At 39.4% G+C, this 14,314-nt stretch overlaps 1 protein-coding gene across 2 annotated transcripts in view; it reads right to left on the bottom strand.

The window, feature by feature from the left end:
* The window catches only part of LOC121313550 (syndetin), a 146,176-nt gene that overhangs the window by 14,994 nt on the left and 116,868 nt on the right, over positions 1-14,314 (bottom strand). For both annotated transcript variants that reach the window (XM_041246230.1, XM_041246231.1), the window contains one exon: positions 4,726-4,874. In XM_041246230.1, the coding sequence (XP_041102164.1) occupies positions 4,726-4,874 (149 nt within the window). The remainder of the gene's footprint in view (positions 1-4,725; positions 4,875-14,314) is intronic.

Genomic DNA, 14,314 nt, shown 5'->3' with positions numbered 1-14,314 from the left:
CTTCAACCTCCGTCTCGATCTCCTGCCTGTCACTCAGCAGCGAATGCACGCATCCACACGGCAGACAGCTACTCTCTCACAAGCTTTAATACCCTGTATCTTTCGAAACAAGAGATTTAGGAGAGCTCCCTAATAAAAGCTGAATCTCAAAACAATAATTGTGTGAATATAGTAATTATTACAGCTGTGTATAATGGTATTTAAAACAGGATTAATTCATCCGACTTTTTACATATCTGCCCTTACTCTGGTCCCACCGCAGTCGGATATGCGACGGACTACTGGAAGTGTATAGTATTGTTCGTAACGGGATGCTATCACTCACGAAATAAAGGTTCAAGGCATCGTACGACAAAGGCGACACTGTGATTGAATCTAAGTCGTAGCCACAGACTGAGGTTTAAAACTTTTTGTAAGTTCTCGTAGCAGTCCTGATGCGCCACACCAAAATTTGTGTTCGGCTCGTTCACTATACTCAAATTCATAGAACTCCTGATGTATACAAGTACATATAGATAGCATTGTTCGTATACTATCAATAAACAATCATCTACACCGTACAAAAATTATTCGACGTACAAAATTTAATATTCATGACATGTCGTGACATCACGTCTATACGGTGACCTTAACCAAGATGGTAAGCCACGATAAACACAAACATGAAATGCTTACGTATGGCAAAAAATGTATTGTCAATTGCATATTGTGTTTAACTATTTTACACGGGTCATACAACACAAAATTTTCATTTATAGGTGTTTTGTACACGAGAAAAAATAAGCCGTTGTATACTACAGTCCAATCCGTCCTAATCAGAGGACTTTTGAGTAGATAGTTTGATCAGAGTTCGAAAGCAAAAGGCCACAAGCATACACCTCTATGTTGTGTCGACCGCAGTTTTATCTTTTCCCTGCTCGTATTACCACCTTGCCAGTTTTGTTCAATGCACAACTTATGGACACTTCATTTTGTAAAATCAAATTCTTTGTCCATGTTGATTACATTAATGATAATAATAACAGTGAAAAATGAAATGAAACACTTCACTCAATTTTTGCAACGAACTATTTATAATTTGTGAACTGTCAAAAGACTTCTTTTCACAGCCTTTGACCTCATTACTTCCCCTTAGCTCACCAAGACGTCGTTTTCTTACAGCTGTTGTTGGTGGAAGGGGAATCGAGTGGTTCTGCAGCAAAAAGAAGTGTTTCGACAAGACGATTTACCGAACGAAACGTACGACAGGACCGTCTATAAAAACTAGCGACTGTTGTAAGAATTGTTGTAGTACGGTTCCTGGCAGATATATCAAAAGCAGAAAAAAACAGTGACTGTTTTAGTTTCGACCTAGTTCTTCGACAGGAACACCATGCTAGTTTACTTGGCACCGTCGATATATCGTAAAAAAAGATAAACCATACAAGCATACAAGACGAGGAGAGCGCAGATATAACGCAATTTATAAGCGCATGTATGGTCTCTCTCTCTCTCTCTCTCTCTCTCTCTCTCTCTCTCTCTCTCTATCTATATATATATATATATATATATACACACACACACACACACACACACACACACACACTGAGTGTACAAAACATTAGGAACACCTTCCTAATATTGAGTTGCACGCCCTTTTGCCCTCAGAACAGCCTCAATTCGTCGGGGCATGGACTCTACAAGGTGTCGAAAGCGTTCCACAGGGATGCTGGCCCATGTTGACTCCAATGCTTCCCACAGTTGTGTCAAGTTGGCTGGTAGTGGATCTCTACTCCGAATAGCTTGTTTCATCTCATCCCACAGATGCTCAATTGGATTGAGATCTGGTGACTGGGCAGGCCACTGCAGTAAGCTGAATTCACTGTCATGTTCGTGGAACCATTCCTGGACAATCCTAGCCTTGTGGCATGGGGCATTATCCTGCTGAAAAAATCCATTAGCAGATGGATACACTGCTGCCATGAAGGGATGCACCTGATTGGCAATGATGTTCAGATATCCTGTGGCATTCAAACGTTGCTCCACTTTTATCAAGGGGCCCAATGTGTGCCATGAAAACACACCCCACACCATCACACCACCACCACCAGCCAGCAATGATGACACATGGATGCATGTACTCATGTGGTTTTCTCCATACTCTAGTCCTCCCATCAGCGTGAAACAGCAGGAACCAGGATTCATCAGACCAGGCAATGTTTTTCCAATCCTCCAGTGTCCAGTGTTTTCGTTCCTTAGCCTTTCTGCAACTGAAGACAAAGAACACAAAACGAAAGGTACGACGAGTTGTGCATTCTTTTATGGGTCTTTCAGCACCAATGTTGTACTGGACTGTCAGTTGACTAACTGTAGCCCGTCTGTTGCTCTGCACAATTTGTGTCAGCCTCCTTTGGCCTCTTTCATCAATGAGCCATTTTCGACCACTGGCCTGCCGTTGGCTGGATGTCCTTTGGGTGGTGGACCATCCTTGATATAAGAACATAAGAACATAAGAAAGTTTACAAACGGGAGGAGGCCATTTGGCCCATCTTGCTCGTTTGGTTGTTAGTAGCTTATTGATCCCAAAATCTCATCAAGCAGCTTCTTGAAGGATCCCAGGGTGTCAGCTTCAACAACATTACTGGGGAGTTGATTCCAGACCCTCACAATTCTCTGTGTAAAAAAGTGTCTCCTATTTTCTGTTCTGAATGCCCCTTTTTCTAAACTCCATTTGTGACCCCTGGTCCTTGTTTCTTTTTTCAGGCTGAAAAAGTCCCTTGGGTCGACACTGTCAATACCTTTTAGAATTTTGAATGTTTATATATATAATGATTAGGGTCCCATGTACCCTTTGACAAACTAGCACTTTTTCGGTTGTCACAACCCAACAGAAACTGTGTGAGTTTTTGCTGTGGAAGATGGTATATGGGTTAAGTTTCCGTACACACGGTAAATGAGAGACTTACCGTGTGTATGTGTTATGTACAGAGTTGACACAGTTCCACGAATTTTTTAGGAAGAAATTTGGACAGAGGGGGGTAGATGTGACTTCTCCCCTTCATCTACACTGATTGAAGTGGATTTAACAGGTTACATCAATAAGGGATCATAGCTTTCACCTGGATTCACCTCGTCAGTCTATTTCATGGAAAGAGCAGGTGTTCCTAATGTTTTGTACACTCAGTGTGTGTGTGTGTGTGTGTGTATGTGTGTGTGTATATATAATATTATTTTTATGACAAAAAAACATTTTATTATTAAAAATAACGATGTTGATCCCCCAAGTGTCCACGTTGCACTTCAAACTCTTGGCGACAAAGAAATTATCGTGTTACTGTAAAAGCAAGTAGAAAAAACCACTCACTATGTCACCAAAGTAAAAAATTTTGATTCTACAAAGGCATCAAACCCCGTGTTTTCAAAACAACTTCAACGTTAAATACACACCATAAAGTTCGTTACAAATACCCTACCATTGCTAATTTATCAAAAAATTTCAATCAAAAAAAAAGAATACCATTTAAAATTTTTTTTACTTTTTGGTCACAGGGTGGACATCACCTAATGATACTGCCTCTATGATCTTTGAATCTTTCCACATGGCATGTGTATAGTAGTCACACTATGTTGTACTACGTTAATCTCCTATTACAAGATTCGACGGGAGAAACAAAAACCACTTGTTTACAGTTACGTCGACTGTTTCTGATTTATAGATACCTGTGCACATAAATTTCCATAAAGGGTACACTGTGACATTGATACCAATTTGACAATTGTTATCTTTAGTTTATCAAATTTTTCTAATAAAAAAATAATTTGCTATAAAATGATCCCTACGTGGTTTAGGTTCTAAAACTCTAAACCGTTTTATTGGCTTAATTACCGTAGAGTTTTCTAAGCCGGCTTAAATACCGATCTACAAAAACTGTCAAGAAAACTGAAGGAAACTGTTGAATGAAAAACAGACTGGCAGCTACTAACAAGGGACACGCACAATCTATTGTTTTGAGCCTTTTAGTTCATAGCATTTTTATTACTGAATGGAAATGTATCCCTGAATAAGATTTCAGTTTGAAACTTACACAATTTACCGCTAGCCCCCTCCCCCCACAACAGAAACGTCAAAATACAGAACCAAATGAACTGGAAATGTTCTTTCCTCTCAATGCAGAAACGGATTTGGGAGATAAAAGAAATTACTGTAAAATTGGGACACAGTGGACTAGTGAAATGTACAGCTTTACGTGACGTCAAATCTCTGACCCTCACCCTTTTTTTTTTGAACAGGACCGGAATTTCACAGGACTCTAAGAACCTTGCGGACAACTGTTGGGTAGACTCTCGATTCTGACTCCTTTGAGGAAAAAAATATGTCACTGAGTGACACCGAATTCCTCATGCAGAATTAAACCCCAACGTCTGATTTAAATGCACGGCACATTACAACAAGATCACGGTTTCTCGTCAGGTTTGTATCTTCGAGAATGAATCCGTGTTTACGTGGGCGTCGTCTGGAATTGTTACTCTAAATATGACGTCCAGGTTTGGGACATTCCTTTTAGTGACGAGACGTACCGTAACAGATTGTCCCCGTGAATTGGTGACTCAGACTATTTACCGTATTTTGTAGGTTTAAGGCAGGTGTAACAGTATCACTGCTGAATTAGAGTGACAAATTGACACATGTTTTCATTTGCTCATGCAGCTAATACATTTTTGAGAGTAGAGTGAAAAAGATCTTACAAGGATTCGGTTGCAACCACTCTTTCCGCAAGTCCATACAGTGTTCCACTGGCTGTTAAAACCACCAATTGGCTGAGATGTGGGCTTGGCACCTTTTCCTTTCTCTCTTCAACAGCTACATGGCTGCCAGTAGTTTCTGGTGCTGCCTCCTGTAAAAGAGCGTGCCAGTAAGCAAATGTTGCGTGTAATGGAAAGAACAATATAACAATTATAACAATTACACATCACTCAGCACCACACAGCTGTCTTACTCATATTGCTAGCACACTATGTTCTACCACTGCCTAAGACAGTTAAATACTTCACAGTTCAGATGTCCTCAAAGAAACTGCAAAGTCAGAAACCTTTTCTATGTGCTTCTGAAGCAACAACCTACAGAAAATTAATAATTAAGCTGACATATTAGTCAGAAAGAAAATGGTGTCCCCTGATTTTAATTCATTAATTAACAGGACTCAAAGACAGCAAAGCTTTTTTGTAAAGTCACAAGTGAACTGTGTTATGATGGATTAAAGTAACAAGGCAGAAAGGTATGATGAGGAGTTTATTAAATGATACATTAATAGAGACTGTGGCCCAGGATCTGCCCTTCTCTGAAAGCAATTAGAGGTCATTCCAGGCCAGCTGATGGGCTCATGGGACTACCTGAAGGGAGATGTTGATGCAAAGGAGGCAGTGGGGAGATGGAAGATAAAGAACTCCAAGACATTGAATGATAGGCAAGTCTTGAACTTAAGCATCAGTAGAGTGGGTCGTTAGCCTTTCCCCTAGAATCTCAACAATAACTTGGTGCCCCTTTAACTCCTAATAAAAAAGTATATAGTGTAATAACTGCAGATGCTAATTTTAATACCAAACACGCACTGAACCTTTAACAAAAATAAATGATGCATTCAATGTCCTATTGAGTTAGAGCATTGTTTATGCCTTAACACCAGAATAAATCCAAATCCCATTTCATCACACAAGGATATTTTGCTATTACAGTACTTGATGTTAATATGCAACCCAGTAAAAGTCATACATCATTTGCTAAATCAAAGCCATTCATTTACTGCTCTGCCAGATATATGTCTACCAACAACAAACTTCTGCAAGTGTAATAAACTGAGATGTAGAAAACATAAAAAACAAAGCAGACATCCCTATGAGGTAAATACATGTCAAGTGGTACTTGTAAGGGTTATATCAAAGAAGAAATTACCAAAGCTATTAAACTGAAGTGATGGGTCTTGCACATGGCTGACTGTAGTGCAATAGCTGTTTCAAGTCATAAATCTTTTAAATGGAAAACAACAATGGAAGAGTGAAATTAATAACAGAGAGCGATAACTCACTAATAAACATTCCATTCATTTGTTTAAGACATAAAAAGACACTGACACTGAAATGGTCCATAGTGCATTTTAACTAAAGAATGAACGTACACAAACCTATCTGGTAATTTCCGGTGGTACATTCTTTAAATACAGTATAGACAAAATATTTTAATAAGCATGAAAATGCATTCCTCACACCTTTACAAATTTTTGTATAAAACATATTCGTTAATTTCTGTTCACATACTTATTTCCTTCCTCAAGCCCATTGTTGAGGTCAAAACAACTTCCTAGCTGACTTCAATGCTGGTAAAGAGTAGATAGGACATGACAATTTCTCATCCCCTTGAGCTCTGCTCTATTTTCCAAGAGTTTAATTTGTAAAAGTTGTAAAAAAAATAAAATAAAATTTAAGAAAATGTAAAACTCAGACAATATTACAACCACAAAAAACTACAAACTTTCAATGGCTTGAATAACGTTTCTAGTAATCTGCAGGTTATGTGTGCCTGTTCTACAGAGCTTGTGAAACAGGTTCTCTCACATGGCATCACTTGTAGTGTCGTATAGTACTGTACGTCTGTCTGACACATATTTGCAACAGAAATCAGATCAAAATATACATAGCAGTATTTTACGACGGTATACATAAAAGAATCAAATAAAACATTACATTATTATCATAACCTTGGTTCCCTGAAATTGACATTTTAACCATTACCGAATGGGTGCTTACCTTCTAAAGACCCCTGAACCTGAATACTTTACGCCAAAGCTGCTCTTTGAGCCTGTGACGAGGTCATGTCCCCGCTCCCGAGGGAACAAAAGGGCTGCCGTCACAAATCTCAGCATAACTTTTCCTTCATGCCTGCTGCGACCTTGAAGGTTAATGGTCAACATCTCTATTTCAGAGGACCAGGGTTACATTAACTAATGCTAAAAGGTTGACACAGAGGCCACACAAATCGTGAAAATTGTGAATTTGAAAAGTCGTCAGTGAAATCGATGTAAAAACACTTTTGATTAGGCACTTTCTTTATTTCCTTTAAATAATTTACAGGAAACATCATGTCACATCCCTTTTCACTGTTCAAAGTGGCCGCAACTGTTGTTCATATAAATACTTTAAATACAAACTGCATTCGCGTAATTGGATACATTTACATTTAAGTAGATGTGGTGAGTTTGTACCTCTATACAAGAGGATTAAAAAAAAAAAAAAAAAAAGCTTTGTCGTTACTCCGTCCTCTCAACCAACAGAGAAAGGGAGCATTTCAAACATTATTTAGAGAGATGCGGGTATGTGGCAGTGAGTGACATTTTTTTGAATGACAGATGAAAGGTCTGACAATCTGTTAAAGCTGTACGCCGTTCCAAAAAAGACTGACGTCGCAAGATTGTAGATTACGTTCTTCCAACATTTCACACAGGGTCAGAGGAGACCCTCGACTCGGACCAGAAATTATGTCTAAGTCTGAAGTATGTACTGTAAGTTTTATACTCTAAAGTAACATTTAAACTGGTCAGTAGTCAAAAGCAATAGTCTTTATATTATTGGTTTTGGTGTACTACATTATTTGATTAACTTTCCATGAATTCTTGTCCATGAAATGTACTAAAAAAATACTGTGCCAAAATCGTAGCGTTAATAATAAGTTAACATTGCCTTTCGAGTACAAAATATTAATCATTACCAAATGGGTGAGTATACCCAAGCAGTTACAAGGGCCTGACTGCAGAACGACAGGAATGCTACAAGGCTAAGCCGCGAGGCTGCCCTGTTACGTCACTATTCGAAGCCCCAGTAACAAATGTCTAGGGTGGAAATCGAGGGAGACACTCACCTCTACGCCTATGCTGTAAGTGTCAACTGGGAAGCCGCTCATAATACTATCTCCAAAACCAGGGTTCTGAGGATCCACAATATTTAGCCTTTAGAACCTAGTGAAGGTATGGGGAGTAGCCCACATCGCTGTACTATGTATGTCTTTGACAGATGCACCCTGGAATAAAGCCCACAAAGTTGCAAGGCCCTAGTGGAATGGGCTGTGAGCTTTACTTGAGGGGTCAAGGTGGCAGGCTTATAGGCAGTCCTTACCATGTCTGCTATCCACTTGGATAGCCGCTGCTTAGACAGTGCTTGACCACGGGACAACCCTGTAGCAGACTAGGACTATGTGAACAGGATGGCTTGCAGTGGTGACGTAAGTCCAGAAACAGACTCAAAACAACGAGAAATGGCGGGACAAACTAAAGCGTAACGGCACTCAGTATTTTATTAAATGAAACAAAATAAAGGTTAAACAAAACACCACCGCGCATTGGCCAAACAAATAAACAAATAACAAACAGAAACAAAACAAGTATTGTACTGGTTTTTAGCCAGCATGTATATAAATTGTTTACTCTTTTTCCAGACTTACGTCTCTCCTCTGACACTCCTCAACCTTGAGCGCAGACTGCTGCAGGCTTTTATATTCCGGCCGAGGGGTTAACTAGCTATTAATAGTCTGCATGAGATTAATAATGTCAGCTGTCAGCTAGCTAAATAATACGTAGCTGATCAGTCACACATCCTCACAAGGTTTTCAAATAAAAAAAAAAACAATAAGACAACAAATAAGAATAAGGGACACTCCGCCACAGACTGCATCTAACTTTTTGTCCTGTCAATTTAATATACCAGAGCCTGAACTGGGCAGAACGTATGGAGCTTATGGAGACAGTCTTTGGCAAAAAGGCATAATTGGCGTGGTGCGTGAACTTTGCCCTGGCTCTGTGAAAAATAATCAGGCTTTCGGGATGGAGAATACATGCATCTCACTCACCCTCTTTGCAGAGTTCTTAGCAAGCAAGAAAGATGTTTTGAGCGATAAATATTTCAGCTCAGCTGAGTGCATGGGCTCAAACAGAGGCTTCATGAGTGCATTGAGCACCACGTTTAACCTCCAGTGAGGAACAATGTCCTTCACAGGTGGCCGAAGCTGCCAAGCCCCTTTCAAAAATTGCCCTGCCAGGAAGTGAGCTCTTGGGAAGACTGAGTCAGTTTTGACATGGGAAGCCTAAATGGGTGTAAGCTAGACCTTTAACGTGGAGGGGGATTTCCCTGCTCAAAAAGGTAATGCAAAACGCAGTATAACTGCCATGGGAGAGGTAGTGGGGTCAAACCCATGAGGCAGACAACATGTCTGAAAGATGTCCCACTTGTACCCTTACTGGGAACGAGTGGACGCTGCACTGATATTTTGTAGGTAGTCAATAACACTATTAGACAGATCTATCTCTGCTCTCGTGAACCTCACCCAAATGAGGCTCATCACCTCAGGGTGAAGCCTCCACTCTGAGGCGCTGGGAACTTTCTGTGAGAGGAGGTCCACTGCCCACTTTGTCACCCCGGGCAGATGTACTGCCTGCAGTGAGAGGAGGTCCTTGTATGCCCAGAGCAAAAGTCTGCAGGCCATGCAAAGGAGACTGGGCAACCTGGTGGTTGATGTTTGCCATCACTGTTGTGTTGTCTGTACGGACAAGCACGTCTCCCTCGGACCACATGCAAAAAATTCTGCAAGGTTAGGTAAACTGCCTCAAGCTCCAAAACACTGATGTGGAGACCCTGCCAAGGGAGATTCCACACACCTTGCGCCCCCCTGTTATTCCACAAAGCGCTAAAGCCCAGGCTGGATGCATCCATGGTGCCAACCTCCCTTCATGGTGACACTACCCAGCAATATGCAGAGGCTGTTTCCACTAAGAGAGCACCTTTAAACAGTGACAAGACACAGTCAATAGGCAGTCGTGGTTCAATGCATGCTGAAAAACCCTGCAGAGGGCGTATGCGCAGGAGACCCAATGGAAGGGTCTGGGAAGCTGCTGGCATCAAGCCCAGAAGTCTCTGGAACGTCACACGCTCTGAACAGGCGGCTATTCTCTGCACTCTGTCGTCCGACAGAGTGGACAGCATGGACCTGGAGTCCAAGCACACTCCTAGAAAGGAAGATGTCTGAGAAGGCATGAGCTGGCTATTTGCAAGATTCACCGTAAGGCCAAACGTTGAAGGTGGCCGGTGACAAGTTTCGTGTGGGCCTCTGTCTGTATTGGACAGATACAAACTGGGAAGGTACCGGGTCAGTTCGGTGACTTTAGCAACAGGTCGATACGGTACGGTACCTGGTCGGTTTGGTTCCGGTTCGGTGACTTTAGCACCTGGTCGGAACAGGTCAGTAACTTTAGCACTGGGTCGGTACGGTACTGGGTTGGAACCGTACAGGTCCACCAGTTCACAGTCACTCCAGGTAACAATGTACAGGGATGCTGATCTGTACAAGCCACTGGCAAAATTACTCCATCAGTAAACACACAGGACTGAGGGAAGTCTGCTTGATAGATGATACCAACAGCCTTCTTAATGGTGATGCTAAAAGCAGTTACCAAAACTGCATCAAGATACTGTGGATGGGATTGCAAGCAATCAACACCCAAAGCGTGTATCTTGGTCCATCAGGTCATCATTGAAAGGAAAAATTGCGCCGAGATCTGTGAGCGCAGCGGGGCGGGCCATGACTGTGTCACCGGCTCTGCGAGCAGCTTTGTTATATCTTATTCAGGTTTCCGGGTCTTTAGGAGGTAAACACCCATACGACAGACTTGTAGGACTTTGGACTGCACTTGGGCTCCGTGACTCAGAGATATTAATGAAAGTCCTTTTTTATTTTCTATTAAACAAATAATATTACAGTTACTAGGAAACTGGTTAGCCTTGTTGTCATTGCAGCCAATTATAGTAAGAATACAAAATTGGAAGAGAGTTGGGTTACAGCGTAAAGACGCCCCCCACACAAACCCAACTGCAACCATCGGCGACCAAGTTTTTTTTTTTTTTTTTTTTTTCTCTTTTGCATTAAGTTTTATAAGGAACTGCATTCTTTAAAAATAAGTAATTTGATTTTGCTGAACTCCCTGAATCTCTAGAACATAACTTATTTGTTTGCACTGAAAACAATAGAAAATTGTAATAATAATTGTAATAATTGAGTTTACTAAAAACAAAAATGAATAAAATAATAATAATCATATAAGTTATAATCATACTTTTAGAGCTTCTTCATTCATATTGGAAAGTTGCTGTGTGATTAAAATTCAGTGCTTTGCTTCTAATGTCGTTCCCAGCACATCCGATAACTGTTTGCAAGCAACATCAATGAATTCATCTGGCAAATTCAGTATAAATCTAGGCTCAAATCGAAAACTGCCTATTGTCAAACAGAACAGATATATATATATATATATATATATATATATATATATATATATATATATATATATAGGTTTTTCTCATAATTGACAATGTTTTACGTCATATTCATTTCTGTAAATACTTGAAAATGAAAACACATTACAATATACAAAACAAAACATAAGGAGTATCAAAGCAATGTTCAAGATAACTGAAAATTTTCTCTAAATCTTGGATTCCTCAAAATAGCCACCCTTTGCCTTAATAACAGCCTCACAAACACGAGACATCGGATTAACAAGTTTCAGCAGGAAATCACCCGACATGTTTTCCCAGCTTTTCTACAGCAATTCCCAGAGATGTAGGGCACTTGTGGGTAGTTTTGCTTTGACTCTTCTGTCCAGTGCGTCCCATACAAGTTCTATGGGATTGAGGTCTGGAGACTGGGCAGGCCAGGTCATTAGATTGAGTTGTCCTTCACTTTCCTCCTTCGCCAGATAGTTCTTGCACAACTTTGAGGTGTGTTTCAGGTCACTATCGTGCTGAAGAATGAAGGACTGCCCAACTAGTCGTAATCGTGATGGAATGGCATGCCTCTGAAGTATGCTATGATAGCCGTGCTGGTTGAGTTTGCCATGGACTTGGTAAAGATCACCAACTCTGTCACCAGCAAAGCAACCCCAGACCATGACACTGCCTCCTCCATGCTTGACAGTGGGAACCACACATGCAGAACTCATGCGTTCACTCTCTCTGCGTCTTACAAATACTCGGCGGTTGGACCCAAATATTTGAAATTTCGACTCATCGGTCCATAAGACCGACTATCACTCCTCAAACATCCAGTTTCTGTGTTTTTTGGCCTCTTCCTCTTATTCTGCACTCTTAACAATGGTTTCTTTGCAGCAATTCTTCCAGTTAGGATAGCTTCACGCAATCTCCTCTGAACAGTTGATGTTGAAACATCTGTACATCTAGTAGCATTTAGCTGAGCTTGTATTTTGAATGAACTTGTTCTCTGGTTTTGAGGTCACCCTTGGCCTGCTTGACCTTGTTCAGTCCTCATGAGTGCCAGTTTCTTCAAATCGTTTGATGGTCTTGACCACAGCAGTTATACTTGCAAAGTTCTTGCGATTTGTCTTAAAGCTTCACCTTCATTTCTTAAAGTAATTACAGACTGTCTTTTTTCTTTGCTTAACTGAGCGTATTTTGCCATTTTCTGCTCCCTTATATTCAGGAATGACAAACTTATGCCTATGCTACCTATATTTATAGTAATCATGGACCCTCATCTGTTAACACTAATTGGTGACAAAAGATTAATTAGGTATCATGCTAGTTAACTCAGTGAACATCTAACAAAGACACTTCTATACTTAGGCCAGTGTTCTAACACAGTGTTATACACATTTTAGACAACTGATGTGGGCTTCAGACTGAAATCCCATTGGTTTGGGTGACCATTTCATTGAAATTGACAATATTTACATTTTCATTTAAAAATAAAATTTTTGAATGCCATTCACTTATGATTATCAGCTTATAGAAGTACATGTATCATATAATGAAATATTAAGTGTTTAAAGACAAGTTTATACAGTTAAAAGCATAGATAATCACAAAAAACCTGGTTTCATGCAGGTGTACTCAAACTTTTGACTGGTTATATATATGTGTGTGTGTCTGTGTGTGTGTGTGTGTGTGTGTGTGTGTGACAGGGCTGACTGATAAAAAAAATAAATAAAAAAGAACGACAGAACACCACCACCACCACTTCATTTACAAAAATTAAAATAATTCTGGATGTGGGAAAAACACATTAACAATATGCTGTGAAACATCAGCCTAGAAATCCATCTGTGTGAACTTCATTTTTTTTTTTACTCCATTATGAACCAACACAAAGAGGAAATGCATCAATATAATGTTTTTGTGTAAAAGAGAAAAGCTTAAAAAAAATACATTATCTTAAATCAAATAAAGTGAAGCACGATCTCATAAATGCATGCATTGTTGTATTACAGACTTAATAAAAGTGCATATGCAATGAAAGTGAAACATAACATTTTTGTTTTGCAAAACTAAATGTACTATTTAAGAACACAGTATATAAACAGTTCTGGAAATGTCTAAATCAGATTGGCAGATTTTACCTGAATTGAAGTCAAAGTAGATGCTATAGAGGTGAGGTCAGAGGTGAAAGTAACTTTTATTTCTTACTGGTTACCTGTTATTTTCAGGTCTGTGTTAAAAAGTGCTACTCAGCGCACTGTGTTTTCTGGCGCATACCTAAACAACTTCCGCCAAGAAAGCAAGGAAGCCCCCATTTAAATCTGGTACGATATGCTGTTTTCTGTCTTTTACATCTTTTTTAACTGAATGTATCATTTTCCATCAGTTACGTCGTTTTTAATGTAATTTATCATTTTTTCCACCATTATGAAAATAGTATATGAATATCATATGCAATACATTGGGTCTTGTACATTTTTTTTTTTTAATTGAGCAACTTTGTGAATTTGTTTTCTTTTTAGAGAAATTATATGTTTCCATTTTGTTTGCAAAAAAATATCGTATAAGTTAATATCGTATAAGTTAATATCGTATAAGTTAATAACGTATAAGTTAATAACGTATAAGTTAATAACGTATAAGTTAATAACGTATAAGTTAATATCGTATAAGTTAATAACGTATAAGTTAATAACGTATAAGTTAATAACGTATAAGTTAATAACGTATAAGTTAATATCGTATAAGTTAATATCGTATAAGTGAATGTGCCTCTGATTCCACTTTCTAACGTTACAGCGGCTCCATAGTCCAGATCATGGCTTCTATCAAAGTGAAAAACAACAACCACAAACTTGAACTAGAATCTTATCTATAAACTTCAGGTACATTCAAACAGTAATTCAACTCCGATTCCAAAAGGAAAGAGGATAGTATTATTTGTACATTTTTCCTGAGCGATATCAGACAACATCCTTTAGGTAAACTGTCCCCGCACCATTAAAACTAGTTTACTCAAAATAAATTT

The sequence above is a fragment of the Polyodon spathula genome, chromosome 3, assembly GCF_017654505.1.
Source record: "Polyodon spathula isolate WHYD16114869_AA chromosome 3, ASM1765450v1, whole genome shotgun sequence".
NCBI lineage: Eukaryota > Metazoa > Chordata > Actinopteri > Acipenseriformes > Polyodontidae > Polyodon > Polyodon spathula.
Note: the sequence above shows the minus strand (reverse complement) of the source record. Positions and strands in the feature narration are given on the sequence as shown.